An 18,076-nucleotide genomic window follows, 5' to 3' on the forward strand; every position below is an offset into this window, starting at 1 on the left:
GTTCTGCATGTGAAGACATGAAGATAAACCAAAACCCAAAGGACAAGCAGGTTGAGAGAGAGAAGAGAGGTCCCTGGCATTCGAGCTACGGTCAATCCAAGCCACAGCCACAACCAAAATCCCAACCGAAGAGCACACATGAATGCCACTAGTGCATCCAGACGTTTCCAATCTTTAGAAGCCCTAAAATGACCAATAGTATTAGTCAACCAAGCACTAAAATTTTCAATCAAAGATAAAAATCGAAACTCCTCCAGATGATACAAAGGCCAAACAGACCGAATAAATGCACACTGATAGAATAAATGAGACATTGTCTCTTGAGATTGTTGGCAGAAGCCACAAGTAGGATCTATCGGAATCCCTTTCAAGTGCATAACATCCACTGTGGGAAGAGCATTGTGCATGATTTTCCAAATAAAGAGTTTCCACTTAGGCCTTGCCTGGAGCCCCTTGAATAAATAAGGGGATAATCACTACAAGAAAACACCAAAATTGCGACGGAAAAAGTTCGTCGGAACATACGCCATTTTCGTCGGAAAGAAGGGTTCCGACGGAATTCCGTCGTAAAGGGTTGTCGAAAAACCCTTTGTAGGAAAATGGCCACATTACGACGGAATTTCCGTCGTAAACCTTTCTTTCGACGGAAATAATGTCGTCGGACTTGTCTTTGGCCTTAATTGATGATCTGTCGCAAGTATCCGACGGAAAAAGATCCGTCGCAAATTATATATTTCCGACGGAAAATTCCTTCGTAAACTAAAAGTTACGACGGAAAAAAGCGTCGCAAAGTAATAATTACGACGGAAAAAAGCGTCGCAAATAACTATTTACGACGGAATTTTCTGTCGTAAATATATAATTTGCGAGGAAAAATTCCGTCGTAAATAGTTATTTGCAACGCTTTTTTCCGTCGTAATTTTTAGTTCCAGCCAGTAAGAAATTCCTGTAAAAATATGCATTTCCAAACCTGATTTTTTTTTATGATAAATCGACATAAAAAAAAGCATTTGAAAACCTGAAATTGTTGTTTTAAAAAAATTAATTACCGACCTACGAAATTATATTTATTTACATATATATATATAATAATTATGTCCTAGTACAAAAGATAGTCCACATTTTGGTATATATACCAAACAAAAGCTAGGTTAGAGTGATTCTATGCTAGACTAAAGCTAAGCTACGCAATTGCCTGGAAACCATGGCCTGCTCCACCACTACCCGGGTCGTCCCTTGGGTCTCGATGCTGAGGATGAATGGTGGAATATGAGTCGTTGTTGGTTAAACGACTCATCATCTCATCCATACTCTCCTTGTATATCCTCTTCATTTCAGCCATTCGGGAGTCAATTCGCCTTTCCATCTCGGCTTCCATTTGAATTTGGAGAGCTTGCACCCTGTGTTCCATCTGGTCTTGCATTTGAGAAATGACAGACGGCGTGTATTGCTGTGAAGAACGGGAACCTCGACCCATCTGTTTGCCATAGTAGAGCTCTGCACTTTGGCCAAGTCCCTTCACACGCCCCTTCTTATTGCGCCCACCCACCGTCTCCCAGTAAAACTCATTGGGACTCTTCTGAATCCTCTGACTCCTTGTTTCTTCGAGCTTCTTCTGGTAGGTCTCCTACAAAATATTGAAGATAATAAAAAATATTGTTAAAAAAACAACCAACAATATAAGGTAAGGTTTCTTTCTTCTAACATTCCAATATCACATACTTTTAGGTGGCTAAGGATAGAAATAAAGAGAAATAAGCACATAAGTCAATTTTCGACCCTAACTCATCCAAAATCATCCAAATTTGGCCTATATGGCTAAAACCATGCCTATTTTATATGTTTTCAAGCAAATGGACTCGTTCTTTCTTCTAAAATTCCAATATCACATACTTTTAGTTGCCTAAGGATAGAAATTAAGAGAAATAAGCACATATGTCAAATATCGACCCTAACTCATCCAAAATCATCCAAATTTGACCTATATGGCTAAAACCATGCCTATTTTCTATGTTTTCAATCAAATGGACTCGTTCTTTCTTCTAACATTCCAATATCACATACTTTTAAGTGCCTAAGAATATAAATTAAGAGAAATAAGCACATATGTCAATTTTCGACCCTAACTCATCCAAAATCATCCAAATTTGGCATATATGGCTAAAACCATGCCTATTTTCTATGTTTTCAATCGAATGGACTCGTTCTTTCTTCTAACATTCCAATATCACATACTTTTAAGTGCCTAAGAATAGAAATTAAGAGAAATAAGCACATATGTCAATTTTCGACCCTAACTCATCCAAAATCATCCAAATTTGGCCTATATGGCTAAAACCATGCCTATTTTCTATGTTTTCAAGCAAATGGTCTCTTTCTTTCTTCTAAAATTCCAATATCAATTGCTTTTAAGTTCCTAAGGATAGAAATTAAGAGAAATAAGCACATATGTCAAATATTGACACTAACTAATCCAAAATCATCCAATTTGGCCTATATGGCTAAAACCATGCCTATTTTCTATGTTTTCAAGCAAATGGACTCGTTCTTTCTTCTAACATTCCAATATCAATTAATTTTAAGTGCCTAAGGATATAAATAAATAAAAATAAGCACATAAGTCAATTTTCGACCCTAACTCATCCAAAATCATCCAAATTTGGCCTATATGGCTAAAACCATGCCAATTTTCTATGTTTTCAAGCAAATGGTCTCGTTCTTTCATCTAACATTCCAATATAAATTTCTTTTAAGTTCCTAAGGATAGAAATTAAGAGAAATAAGCACATATTTCAAATATCGACCCTAACTCATCCAAAATCATCCAAATTTGGCCTATATGGCTAAAACCATGCATATTTTCTATGTTTTCAAGCAAATGGACTCGTTCTTTCTTCTAACATTCCAATATCAAATTCTTTTAAGTTCCTAAGGATATAAATAAAGAAAAATAAGCACATAAGTCAATTTTGGACCTTAACTCATCCAAAATCATTCCAATTTGGCTTATATGGCTAAAACCATGCTTATTTTCTATGTTTTCAATCAAATGGAAGATTTCTTTCTTCTAAGATTCCAATATCACATACTTGTAGGTGCCTAAGGTTAGAAATAAAGAAAAATAAGCACATAAGTCAATTTTCGACCTTAACTCATCCAAAATCATCCAAATTTGGCTATATGGCTAAAACCATGCCTATTTTCTTTGTTTTCAATTGAATGGAAGGTTTCTTTCTTCTAACATTCCATATCACATACTTTTAGGTGGCTAAGGACAGAAATTAAGAGAAATAAGCACATATGTCAAATATCGACCCTAACTCATTCAAAATCATCCAAATTTGGCCTATATGGCTAAAACCATGCCTATTTTCTATGTTTTCAATCAAATGGAAGGTTTCTTTCTTCTAACATTCCAATATCACATACTTTTAGGTTTCTAAGTATATGGTTCCAAGAAAAATAAGCACATAAGTCAATTTTCGACCCTAACTCATCCAAAATCATCCAAATAAGCATATAATGAGTTCTACTTTGCTAATTTGCCATATATCAACTCATATAATAAGTTTTTACCGCAATCCTTTTTTCTTTGGTGTTGGCAGCCACTTGGCCTTTTCCAGGCACTTCCTTGAAGTGTGTCTTCAAGAAAAGATCATGGGCATTTGGTAATTGGCCTTGGTTTTGTGCAACCTTTATGTATACATGCAGAAAATCAATGAAAACATGTTAGCCCACCAAAATTCATTAATAGATAAATGACTTAATTGTTACTAGACATATTTTAGGAACCTTACCATCTTTTTATCATGTTGTACAACTGATATTGTACCTTGAAAGTGGGTCGGTTCAACGACATTTTCCATGGATCCGCCTCTTCGGTTCTTCTTGTTTTGTTCCGACCGCTTCTTATAATCTGGATCGGTGGCAATAATTCGCATCATGCGTTCGTGGACATCTTTATTAAGCTATTTTGGTCTTCCACCATTCAGCCTGTGTGTGATGTTGTAGAACGTGTCATGTAGGCGATTTGCAAACTTTTCTTCGAAAGTGTCCTTCACTTGGTTGTTTAACTCAGGTGCCCACTTGAATTTTTTCTGCAAATCAAGAAAATGTCTTTATTACAAAATTCAACGCCATCAATATACTTTATAAAACATGTATTATGTTAGGTTAAAGTTATCATACGCTGAACAAGTTCCAAAAGTGCTCTCTCGAATCTTCATCAACCTCTCCATAATTCCTCCAAGGCTCAACATAGTAGCCGGTTAGCGAGTCGGAGAGCACATTCTTCACCGGCCTATCATCAAACCTATAATAAAGGATAGACATTCATGTAAGTAGATAATCAACAAAAAGTGAACAAAACATGGTAAAAGTAATACAAATTCACTTTATCAAAGTAAATACGAATTTAAGGATATTTCATTACAAATACATACGCACCAAAGTGTGGAATGGTCCAACTCCAACAAGTCATTAGGTTGCGGGTCCTGTAGCTCCTGTTCCTGTTGCTCCTGTTGCCCTTGTAAATGCCTAGGAATCTGTCTCCGATTGACGATTTCTTGAGAGGCCCCCAAATCATGTGCCTCCTCTTCGTCAATTGACTCATCCTCGTCAACACGTACAACCTGAGATTTCCCCTTAGTCTTTCTCCTCTTGGACGTTTCTCCTTTATTTCCTCCTCCCATGATGACCACCTGAAAAATTTGTTAGTACCATGATTGCACATTGTAAATTCATAAATTATATCCATAAGACATTCAAAAAAATAAAATGAGACCAAAAATGTAATGCAATATTAGAAGTCCGAGTAGTCATTAAAAACAAAACATTCGAAGACAATAGTTAAAGGAGTAACTACATATTCTCCTCTTCTTTACTCTTATCACTACTACCACTATCATTATCACTATCATTATTACTATCACTAGTGTCATCTAAAAATACATCGATGTCCTCTTCTTCGTCACTATCACTGGAGCCAATGCTTTCTTCTTCTTCTTCATCGCTTGAGATAACAAAGCCATCGTCATCATCATCATCACTATCAAGTTCATAGTCTGGAATGTCAGTTGGTGGACAAAGCGTTTCATGTACTTGTGGTGAAGGACCCTGCAAAAAACTCTAAATCCACCGGAGCATCAATCACCGACCTTGCTTGAGTTCTAAATACAGCCCACCATTGAACCCGATCACGTTTAAGGCTAGGGTAAGATGCATAATACACTTGGGACACTTGGTAAGATAAAACAAATGGATCATACTTGGGATACTTCTTAGTATGATTTACTTCGACAAGCTTGTATTGTTCATGAATGTTCATTCCTTTACCACAATCCATCCAACTACAACTAAACAAAATAGTCTTGTACTCTTTTTCGGGACTGGTGTAGACAAGTTCAATTATGTCGTTTAAAATGCCAAAGTGCACTCCACCGTCCTCACTTGAGACACACACCCCATAATTCATCGTAGATTTGTGTTTGCCATAGGACTGTGTGTGGAAATTAAAGCCACCGACAAATATCTGGTTCCAAGTTCAACACGCTTGAAAGGCCTCATAGACAATTCTCACAACACATCAGAACTTGGTTTCTGTTCTCTCACCTATAACCGTTACGAATACAAATGTCACACTAATTGAAATGAAATATATTGTATTATCACAAGTTAATCGATATGCAATGTTCGAAAAGTATTATCACCTTGTGAGAAACCAATCAGGGAATTCACTTTCGCATTTCTCCATGACATCTTCTCGACGCAAATAAGTTCGAGTACTAAGAATGTAGTCCTCAAACTGCCTAATAGATTAATGACACATGGTTAATCATTGCAGCAATTATATTAAATTTAAGGATTTTGAAAAGTTTATCCTAAACATATATACCTTTCGTATTCACCAAGAATGCCGGTATTTCTTAAAACGAACAAATGAGCACGTTCGAGTTCCTTGTCATCTAAATACCGAGTTTTATCCAAATTTGACACACGACCCTTATCCACCGTGAACAGCTCTGGGATTTCATTGTTGTCAGCCGGGGATTCCACATCAGCATTCACATTTCGACTTAGATCTCGTGTTTTTTTGTCAACTGAGGGCTGAAAGTAATTGGAGCAGAAGTTTGATATCTCTTCAGTGAGATAAGAGTTGCATATGGAACCTTCAACACGAGCCTTATTACCAATTTTTCGTTTCAGGTGATTGAGGAACCTGTAATTATTTTTATATAGCCGTAGAAGTATAAGTAACGAAAAGCAATGAAAGAGATGAAAGTAAGAGTTGAGAAAGGGCCTTTGATTTACCTTTCGAAAGGATACATCCACCGATATTGAACAGGTCCACATAACTTTCCCTCTTATGGCAAATGAATTGGTAAATGCTCCATGGAGTTGAAGAAAGATGGGGGGAAAACCTTCTCAAGCTTGCACAGGATCTCAGCTATGTTTTTTTCCAATCGCTCCATGTCGCTAACTGTAATTGTGTAGCAACATAAATCGCGAAAGAATTGGCTTATCTCTGTAATTGCATTCCATATATGGGTAGGGAGAAATTCTCTCAAAGCAGTGGGCAACAACCTCTCCATGAACACGTGACAGTCATGGCTTTTCATTCCATGTAACTTACCTGATTGCGAATCAACGCATCGGCTCAAATTGGAAGCGTAACCATCAGGAAACCGCAATTGTTTGACCCACTCACACAAAACCTTTCTCCGAGCCTTGTCAAGAGCAAATGGAGCCTTTGGCATGAATTCTTTTCCTCTATCATCCTCTTGAAGATGTAGCTGGGGCCGTTTACAGTATTTAGCAATGTCATTCCGAGCTGATGGCGTGTCACAAGATAGCTTTTTCACGTCCATTATAGTGTGAATCAACTGATCAAAAAAGTTTTTTTCAACGTGCATGACATCTAAGTTGTGACGAACAAGCAGATGTTTCCAATATGGAAGGTCCCATAGAGTGCTTTGCTTGAACAAACTTTTTTTTGCATTCTTGAGACGTTTCAGTGCCTCGGGGCCATCTGTTGCTTTCGGGAGGTTTTTCACACATTCCCAAAGTTCCTCTCCTGACATGATGTGAGGTGGTGAACCTTTTCCGACTTTTTTTTTACAAAATGCATTTTTACTATTTCGAAAAGGATGATTTGTCGAAAGGAATTGACGATGGCAATCAAACCAAGAAACCTTACCACCATTTTCGAGCCAAAATGCTTTGCTTTTCTCCATGCAATATGGACAAGCCTTCTTACCGGCTGTGGTCCAACCAGATAACATACCATAAGCCGGGAAGTCACTAACGGTCCATAGGATGGCTGCTCGAAGATTGAAATTTTGTTTTCTCGAAATATCGTAAGTATTTGCCCCAACTTCCCACAACTGTTTCAACTCGTGTATGAGCGGTTGCATGTAAACATCCAAGTTGCCCTTAGGGTTTTTAGGACCAGGAACGAGTAACGAAAGAAACATGAACTGTCTTTTCATACACATTGACGAAGACAAGTTATAAGGGGTCAAAATGACAGGCCAACAAGAATATTGTCCCCCAAACTGACCATGTGGAGCAAATCCATCCGTACATAGGCCAAGTCGAACATTACGAGGTTCAGAGGAAAAATCAGGAAAGCAACTATCTAGGTGTTTCCAAGCTTCACTATCGCTAGGGTGTGCCATTGTGCCTTGAACTCGAGGATTTTTAGCATGCCATGTCATTTCCTCAGAAATGTTTTTAGTTGCAAAAAGCCTTTACAACCTAGGTGTGATAGGGAAATAAAATAGAACATTCAAAGGCACTAAGCTACCTTTAGAAGTCTTCTTGTATCGGTCGCTGCCACACACCCTACATGTAGATAATTGAGCATCATCTTTCCAAAACAACATACATCCTTTCGGGCATGCATGAATCTTTTCATGGGGAAACTCTAACCCCTTAACAATTTTCTTGACCTCATTAACCAAATAAGCAAATCCATCAACACATCTGTGCGGCAAATTATACTCACACTTTAGACTAGTGATTCTAGAAGCCATCTCTAACACAGACAATGAGCTCCCTTCATATAACGGTTGTTCAGAAGCCCTTAACAAATCAAAAAAATGGCTTGGCTTGTGCATTAGGCTCCTCCTCTAATGAAACAGGTGCCTCTTCGGAATGGCCTTGATCTTGAGACTGACCAAAGGCATCCAAAACCATTTCACGATATTCATTTGACTGCCTTCTACGAGTTCCTGGAAACCCTTCCCCATGACACATCCACTCATAGTAATTAGGTAAAAAAACCGCTGCGATACAAATGAAGTTTAACCGTATCCGGATCCCAAAGACGTTTGTTTTTGCATTTAAAACATGGACACCTAACTTCATTCGGGTTGCTACTCTCGGGATGATCTTCCACATATTTAAGGAATTCATCTACCCCCTTCAAGAACTCAGGATTAATAGAATTCCCAACCTTTCTTTTGTACATCCAACCACGTTCTTTTCGTTTCATGATTACAAGTTCTACACAACTAACACATATGCCATTAATCACATTAGTCACAAAGCACAATATATATTCATAACAGATCAAAGTGTTATGGAAATGCAAATGAGAAGAGAAATGATTTCCAAGGGTCCTTATCACTCCAACCTAACCCATCCTTGGACGTTTAATCTCACTAGTGAATGTATGCCAGGATTTCAATTCTATGGAAAATCCGGCAGCATTTCCCTACAATTCTCCAAGTACACGATATAGGCGATTAGTAACACCTATATATGTACCTAGAGAACATTGTAGAGAAATGACAAGCAAGGATCTTCCTTAGAATTAAAAAAAAGGAATACATTCACCACCTAAGTGAGACTAAACGTACAAGGACAGTCCCAACCGGGGACTATTCAAGACATACTCCTAATGTGTATGCCTTGAACGGGTATCTAGGCATATGATTATGCAAATGATTTATTTAAAGATATTAAAACTAAACTAACATACAAAAAATTATACAAATATATCATAATTAAACTTAACATAAACAAACATATCATAAAACCATAACATTAATATAAACAAATCAAACCAAACAAAACCAAACTAAACTAACATATCATAATATTAATTATAGTAACATGCATTATAAAAAATTAAACTTAAGTAAGAAACATTATATTAAACAAAACAAAACTAAACTAGATTATAATGAACTAAAGTAATCTAACATATATCATATTAAACAAAACGAACAAAACGTACCTAAAGTTTCATAATATTAAACTAATCTAATATACTTTAGTAAAACTAAACTAAATTAAACCACATTATATTAAAATAAACTAAACTAAAGTTTCATAATATTAAACTAATCTAATTTACTTAAGTAAAACTAAACTAAATTAAACCACATTATATTAAAATAAACTAAACTAAACTAACATACTTACAAAAAAGTAAACTAAACTAAACTAAACTAACATACTTACAAAAAAAAAAAGTAACTAAACTAAACTAAAACACATTATTTTAGAATAAACTTAACGAAACTAAGTTATGTTAAACAAAACCAAACTAAACTAACATACATACGTTATATTAGGATTTGTAATGTGACTAACCTTTAGATCTGCACTTCTTTTTGAAAATTAAACCATCTAATTGTACAAATCCTACATACAAAATATTAAAAAAAAATAATTGAATTAAATAAATAAGGGTTTATTATTAAAAAAAAATTAAAAAAAAATTGGGGAAAGGACAACTTACCAGAAAGAGATGAAAACTGCTTCAGCCACGGCGAGGGAAGGGAGGAGGCCGGAGGCTGCGGTTGTGGTGGTCAAGGGAGGCTGCGGTTGTGGTGGTCTAGTCAGATTTGAATGTCTTAAAAAAAAAGGATAAAAAAAAAAGAAAACAAAAAACAAAAACAACTTACCTAGACGCGGCGCCGGCAACAACCAGAAACGTCAACGGAGGCTCAACAGAAAACAAGCCGGCACTTCGACCAACGTTGTCTTTCTCTTACTCCTTCTCGTCCTCTTTCTCTTTCTCCTTTTCGTCCTCTTTTTCTAGTTAATCATCTGCAGCGTTTTGGTCTTCGTCGGCGGCGGATGGGTGACGAACGGCGCCGGAAGCGGGACGGCCGGCAGCGGTGTGTGGCCCCTTTTTCTCTTTCCCTCTCTCTTTCTCTCTCCTTCTCTTTCTTCTGTTTGTAGCTTCCCGTTTCCCCTTCAATTCGATTTTTCGATTTTTTAGGTTAAAGGAATTTGGGTATTTTAAAAAAAAAGGCTTATAATTTTCGACGGAATTATTTCCGTCGTAATTCCTTTTTCCGACGGAATATTCCGTCACAAAAATATTTTCGACGAAATATTCCGTCGTAAAAAGAAAATTACGACGGAAAAATTTTCCGTCGCAAGTATTACTACGGAAAATTCGTCGAAAACATTGAAATCCGTCGGAAACTTGCGAGGGAAAAAAATCCGTCGTAATTTTTGAATTTTGCGACGGAAAAACCAGTCCGTCGGAAGAGATCCGTTGTTATTTTGCCTATTTCTAGTAGTGAATATTAATGGGATAAATCTTACAGGAGAATTAATTAATGGGTTGATATTTTCATTTTCTCAAGCTTGACATTATTGTAGGGTTAATGAACAAAGTTGAGGGACATGTCAGATGCAACCATCAGCCATTATTACCGGTGAAACTAGCCATAATCATCGCAACAACTTTCCAAAATAATTTCATATCACAATTTCACAAACCACCAGGAAATAGAAAGGAGAGAGAGAAAAATACCAAATTTGCAATTGTGATTCTTTTATGGGATAAATCCAACTCCAATTGAAGGTATTAAACTGAAATCTTTGGTCAATTTGGATAGACATAGATTAAGATATTACCTAATTGATTCATTCCAACGGCAAGCTGATTGGAAATTGAGAGAACAAGGAGAAAGATTGAGGTAGAGGAAGACAAAGGTTGAGGAGATAGCGTGACAGTGACGGTGACGGAGGTGATGGCGGTGACGGTGATAGGCTGGTGACAGTGATGGTGGTGGGATTGACCAAGTGAGATGAATGACGTGCCGACTATCGAAAGAAAAGGAAACAAGATAATTTGTTCAAGGGAAAAAAGTTACCCTAGGGGGGTTAGATTAACTATTACCCCTATTTTAAGGGGAAAGTGTTACCCCTATACAACATTACCTTCAATCCAGGCACTTAAAAAATGTTAGAAATTTTTCTCCACTAAATTTTCCTTCCCTATTACCGGCATTCCAGGCGACACCTTAGGAAGAATAGGGAAACCCCAGAATTTCTTCCACCAACAAGGGAGAATCGGAGAAGAAGTAGAACCCGAATGGTCCTGATGAAGCAGAAGAGCAAAAGCTGATTTTGTAGTGAACAATCATATCGAGTAAACTTCTAGTATACAAAATCATCCATCCTCTCGTTAGGTCTTTCTAAACAAACAATAAGATCCGCCATGGAAGAAGGAAACAGATGACAAATACGAGAACTATCCCAATCATGTGAACGGGTGTTAATTAAATGAGACACAAGAGACGGATGATCGTTAGGCGAATTCGAATCCTTAAACCAAACTAAGCATTAAGGCACCCATTGATAATCCACAATACTAATTTGAGAACCAGACTCTACCTTCCACATAAATCCTTGAGATAAAACACGAGCTCCTTCCAATAAACTCCTGCAACTTCAAGATGGAGGGACTGCAGTTATAGAAGCTTTATAGTTTAAAAGCCGAGGATATCTAGCTTGATATATCCTTGAAACTAGCCATTGTGGATGATGAATAAAGCGCCATATCTGCTTTCTTAGTAACGCCGAGTTAAAGGAGGGGATATTGCGAATACCCAATTCTTCTAAACCTCGGGGTAAGTGAAGCGAAGAAGAAGGGATTAAACTCAAACCTCTAGAAGACTTACTAGATTTCCACCAGAATCGAGTCAAGAGCATGTCAATCCGATCAGAAATAGTAACAAGCAATTTAAAAACCGAAAGAACATGATTTAACGAAGCCACTACCACCGAATTGATAATAACCAACTTAGCTGCAGTGGACAACTATCGCGAATTAAAAGTAGAAAGCTGCTGCGAAATCTTGTCAACCAGAGGCTGGAACTGGTGGCACTTAGCCCTACCTAAGTCCACAGGAAGACCCAAATACATACCTAGAGAATCTTTAGAATGCATTTGTAAGGCAGAGCTTAGAAACTCACGGTAATCCTTCGGAGTATTGGAACTGAATTTAACAAAAGATTTTTGTACGTTAACCATTTGACCAGATATGCAGCAAAACCGGTTAATGACCTCTAAGAGATTGAGTAGGATTTTGGAGAGACCCGAAAGAAAAGTAGGGCATCATCGGTGACAAACAGGTGAGAAACCGAAGGAGCAAACCTGGAGATGCGAATTACCTAAAACAAACCATTAGTCTCTACTCTCCGAAGCATAGTCGAAAAGACTTCCATAAAGAGAATAAATAAATAGGGGGATAAAGGATCGCATTGTCTTAGACCACAAGTAGGCCGAAGAGTCGAAGACGGCCTTTCATTAACCAGAATCTGGTAAGAGACCGTTGAAATGCACTGTTTAATAATCTATATCCAGTAAGGGGGAAAACCAAAAATTCCAAGAGCTTCCCAGAGGACTCCCAATCAATTCTATCATAGGCTTTGTTCATATCCAACTTTAAAGTTGTCGAGCACAGTCTAGTAGTGGAAGTGTTCATATAAGAAAGAACCCCATGCGCAATGAGACTATTATCCGACATAAGTAGACCCGGAACAAAGGCTTGACTAAGAATCAGAAATGAACAAAGGCAGAAACTTACGTAGCCGAGAAGTCATACATTTAGCAACACACTTGTACAAAACATTGCATAAGCCAATCGGGCGGAACTGGGAAGGAGACTCAGGATGTTCCACTTTCGGTAACAAGACAAAAAAGGTGTGATCCATTCTTTAAGCATATAACCATGGGCAAAGAAATATTGTATTGCTGAAGTAACTTGAGCACCCACAATTGACCAGTGAGACTTAAAGAAAGCGGCCAAATAGCCATCCGGCCTAGGAGATTTATCATTACTAATATGGAACTTAGCGTCTCTTATCTCTTTAGCCGAGAAGGGAACCATGAGTTGTTGTTGCTGGTCAGAAGAAAGCAGAGTAATATTAAGGTCATCCAAAACCCAGGAATGGAGGAATAAGAAGAACCCTAAAACTTTTAAAGATCCATAAAACAATCCACCAAAAGGTTCTCAATATCCGAGGGATTTGAAATCGAAATTCCCTGTTTATCTTTTAGGCTAAAAATTTTATTCCTCCGACAACGCTCTTGAACCGAAATAAAGAGAAGGTGAGAATTAGTTTCGCCAAAGGCATCCCATCTTACCTTAGAACGTTGTTTCCAGTATGAAAATAACGTTTGAGCTTGTGAAATATACTTGTCTCTAGTATAGAGAAATCAAGAACCCTCAGTTTCAGAATCTAAAGACGTAGCCAGAGAGGTAATAAAATCTTCCAAATCCTTCCAATCTATACCCCAGGACCTTTTATGCTCCACACACCAACGAAGCAAACGGGACCTAAGAGAAACTAATTTGCGAGACACCGCTTACATTTGTGACCCTGCAAAGGAACTACCCCAGGAAGAATCTATCAAGGAAGTCACCTCTTTGACTTCAAGACACCAATTGTCTATACGGTAAGGACGCTTAGGAACAGAGGGAGAAACTGTTTCCTTTAAAATGATTGCAGCATGATCTGAGAAAAGAATTGGTTGATGGAGTATCATGGAATCAAAGTGGGAATCTATCCAAGAACTAGTTGCATAACCTTTGTCAATTCTTTCAAAAGTAGGGTTCCTTAACTGACATTAGTCCAAGTGAAAGGGGGACCTGAAAAAGGTATGTTAACTAGACCCGAGGAAATTTTCCATTCTTAGAAGTCAAGTCGACCTGTAATGAAAGAAGGTCCACCAACTTTGTCCTCAAGATACTCTACTTGATTAAAATCCCCTAATAAAACAACATCAGGGGTGTGATGTTGTAGGGAATATTTCAAGAATTACCTCAAACTTGAACCCGACTGTGATCATACACTAAAGTATGGTGGCGTCCAAAGGGAAGGAAGCTAGAGCAAAAGATTCGCCAACAAGTTTTAGGAACTTGTAAACCGTTCACATGGTGAAGGTTACACCCCTTAACGATCCAGGAGATCGTCAACTCCAATAGGTCTGGAATCATGACTGGTGTTCGGGGATGAAGGTACAAATCCAACCTAAAAGAGATTGAACCTGCCCTGATAATAGACCAATACTTTATTCTAATCGTATTCACGTGCGCTTTCTGACTAACATGCAATCAATAGGTTTACCCTAAACCTGTTTATCTATGTTGGTTTAATATTAATGCACAAATAAAACTATTATTGGCGATCACTTGAATTATAATCAAATTAACCCTAAACAAGATTATTAATTATCTTATAAAGCGTGATTACAAGTATCAATTCCCTTTAAACATGCATAAAAGGTGTGATCAAGCAATAACAATAAATATAATCAAGCAACATAATCATAATCATAACCATAATTATAACAATTATAAAAATAATAATCATAATTAAAATAATCATGTTAAAGTATAATAATAGCAAGATCCTAGGCATGATACTAACAAGATTAATAACAAACCCTAGAATGTCACTAAGCAATAAAAATCAAAGCTTTATCTCTAACATGATACTAACATAAATTTTAGGAAAGAGAAAATGAAGCATCGCAGGAATCACAATTGTCATATGTGATATTAGAAATTATAGTTATTACCCTAAACATGATACTAGGAAGATCAAAACACTTTAACATGACGCTAAGGATCAAAATAACAATCTAGACATGATTTCTATATCATAATATCAATAAATCAATTAAAGCACTTACTTGGATGCCTCGTACCTCTTTCTAATAACAAAATACACGGTTTAGTAACTTCAAGGACAATAATAAACAAAACAATAATTAAATAATTGAAAAGAGAGATTTGGGACCAAACCCTCAGAAATTAAAACCTTCCACGTCTATGGCGAAGGCAACTTCGAACTTGGATAAGTGTTTCTAGATCTTGTGAATGCGGAATTTTGTTTGAGAAAACCTAGTTTAGAAAAAAGAGAGATCGAGAGAGAGAGAGTGATCAAGAGATTCTTGATGAAAGAGGGTGATAAAGAGAATTAATGAAATTTGATGATAGAGAACGGAGGTTTGAGGAGGCTATTTATAGAGAAAATCAGCCGGATATGATAAAAAAAGAATAAGAGTTTCGAAAAGAATAAAACACGACTGCAGCGCCAAACACGCGCCTGTCGCCAAACGCTGGAGTGCAGCGCCAAACGCCAGGTCTGTCGCCAGACGCTGGAAATAAATTTCCACGCTTTTTCTTATTTTGATAAAATTTAACCGTATGAGAGGGAAAAATCGTATTTTCCTTAAAAACACTTCTTTTATTTTGAATAAAACTCTTAAAAGTCAACTAAAGTCAATTTATCAATGCTAATTAAATTAGGAATGAAAAGAACCTTCTAAAAGAATATAGAAGACTATAATTAATTCTAATCACATTAGGAACGATAAATCAATATTAGGCCCTCCTCTAGATCATTGGGCCGCATATAAATATCAAACCGGACCCAGTTTAGTAATTTGGCCATAACTTCCTCATTATTCATCGGAATTGGGCTTATAAATATATCATTGGAAAGTTCTTTTCGAACCTGACCCAACTACACCATTATTGGACCCTTTCCATGGACCAATCCAAACTGGATTGGCTGTTTTCTTCAAATAGGTTTTCAAAAACAGAGAGAATAAAAACTATCCGCAACACTAAACTTTCCACACTTTCACTTCATTCGATTATGATTCGACATGAGAGGTATTCATCACTGGGTTTTGTTTTGCGGAGACACAAATGGGTGTCTACAGTAGCCCCGACTTTGACTGAGTTTGGAGAAACACGAGTTTCAAAAACAAAAGTCAAAGTAGCGATAGGGACGGAGAATGATTCAGAACGTTCTACGATCCTAAACCACTCTTGTAACGCCGATTCTTGCAAACTAGCATTAGTTAAATAGATAAAAGAGTTAAGAAACGTGTATCTTGTACCATCGAGCACACGTCTCTGGGAGTAACCGATTCGTTGCATTGCTGTTGTTGTGACAACCTTCTACAATCTAAGGAACTCCATCAAAGATAACTTCTCTTGAAATCACCTCCAGTTGTTTGTGACAACCCTCCACAAGCTAGGGAACGCCGTCGATCAATACTGCTACATCTCGAGCCTTTTTCTTGAATCATAGAGACAACCTTTCCAATCATAGCAAAAGTCGTCGAAGACCGCCTCATCACGAACCGCTCTTCTCAAATTTCAGTGACAACCTCCACAATCTTAGCAAATGTCGTCGAAGACCGCCCATCTCGTGCTATCTTCTCAAATATTGGTGACAACCTCCACAAAGACCGCCCATCTCGTGCTATCTTTTCAAATCTTGGTGACAACCTCCTCAATCTTAGCGAATTCTGTCGAAGACCGCCCATCTCGTGATATCTTCTCAAATATTTGGGGACAACTTCCACAATCTTAGCGAACGTTGTCGAAGACCTCCCATCTCGTGCTATCTTCTCAAATCGAGTGATAACTTCCACAATCATAGCGGAAGCTATCAAAGATTGCTTCATCTTGAATTGTTCTTTTCTCAAATCACATAATAACCTCCTCAATCATAGTGAAAGCTATCGAAGGTCGCTTCATCTCAAACCGTCCTTCTCAAATCCAAGCGAGAGACTTAAAGCCCCCCTGTTGAAAGCTTCGTCATCTTAAATCTTCAAATCAACCCTTCCATCTTTGGAAAATCTTTTTCAAGAACCATATGTGTGATTCTTAAAGGCTTCAACTTGATTTGTGAAAATCTTCCATCCTAGGAATTCTTCGTAAACCATTATGTCGGTGCTTTTGAATTGTGAACCTGTATGTCGGTGCCTTTTTTATGAGCCAATGTTTAGGCGCTTTAAGCTAAGTGAGACGATCTTTTGTCAGGTCAATCACTTAGTTGCGATTGTAATCAAACCGACTACTTAATCAAGTCGAATTTCTTATAGGGGATAAGTGGCGTACCAACCCGAAATTGCTGTAAGAGGTCCGCAAAATCCAATATGGGGACCGCGCATTGTGTCGCCGCACTAGCGCCTGCTGGAAGACTCTGGCGTCGCACTTTGCTTCTGTCGCCAGGCGACAGCCTTGTCATCTGGCACTGGAGTCGGGTCTTCCCTATTTTTCCCTTGCTGCTGCTGTTAGTTGCTCGGTTTCGCTTCGAACTTTGAACTTGGTCATTTCTTTTCAACCAAATCCGCTCAAATTTTTTGTAAATTAAAGCTCTTCATCTCTAATTTACTATTCCATGTAATTTTGCTCAAACTTCTTTCATCTTGGAAGAGTCTCATGCGGCGTATCCACGGTTTTTCGAAATAATCCGATAACGTTCTTGCTTGCTGGGATGCATCTGCATTTATATTTTTGACTATAGGACTTTGCTCATCTCTTTTAATTATCTTAGAGGTGACCTAAGGCTTAATGTTACTTAACTCATTGACTTGACATGACTCAAGGTATAAACTTGACTCAATGATGACTCACTTCGTGTGACTCGTGTGTGCATAGTGTTGACTCAATGTGATCGCGCAACTCGAAATGCAAAAAAGCAAAAGAAAATGCAAAAAAAGTAAAAAAATTTCGTCATTTTTGTGGAGGGTACCGACTTTATCCCGAAAAAGAAAGACGCGAAAAAGAATCGAAGTGAAGTCTTTAAAGGTGCATGTTGAATGAGCTTAGTCAAATGTTGTTTGATACTATCTCTCAAGATTCAAGGATTAATTCATCCTAGGCTATCTCAATTGTTAACTCAATGATGAAAGTATTTGGGTAACTTAGGCACGGAGGCTAAGTACTTCATTTTTTGTTATGCAATGATGATTGATGAGTGATTTGTTATGACAAGGCATGCTTCAGCGTTGTATT

General features: G+C 37.5%; 1 protein-coding gene across 1 annotated transcript; it reads right to left on the reverse strand.

The window, feature by feature from the left end:
- Positions 1–1,183: 1,183 nt before the first annotated feature.
- On the reverse strand, positions 1,184–3,944 carry LOC110704073. Its single transcript, XM_021881857.1, has 3 exons — positions 3,798–3,944; positions 3,577–3,693; positions 1,184–1,627 (listed from the first exon to the last, which is right to left on the reverse strand). The coding sequence occupies exons 1-3, from the start codon at positions 3,942–3,944 to the stop codon at positions 1,184–1,186; spliced, it is 708 nt and encodes a 235-aa protein (XP_021737549.1).
- Positions 3,945–18,076: the final 14,132 nt, after the last annotated feature.

The sequence above is a fragment of the Chenopodium quinoa genome, unplaced genomic scaffold (genome assembly GCF_001683475.1).
Source record: "Chenopodium quinoa cultivar QQ74 unplaced genomic scaffold, ASM168347v1, whole genome shotgun sequence".
NCBI classification, from domain to species: domain Eukaryota; kingdom Viridiplantae; phylum Streptophyta; class Magnoliopsida; order Caryophyllales; family Amaranthaceae; genus Chenopodium; species Chenopodium quinoa.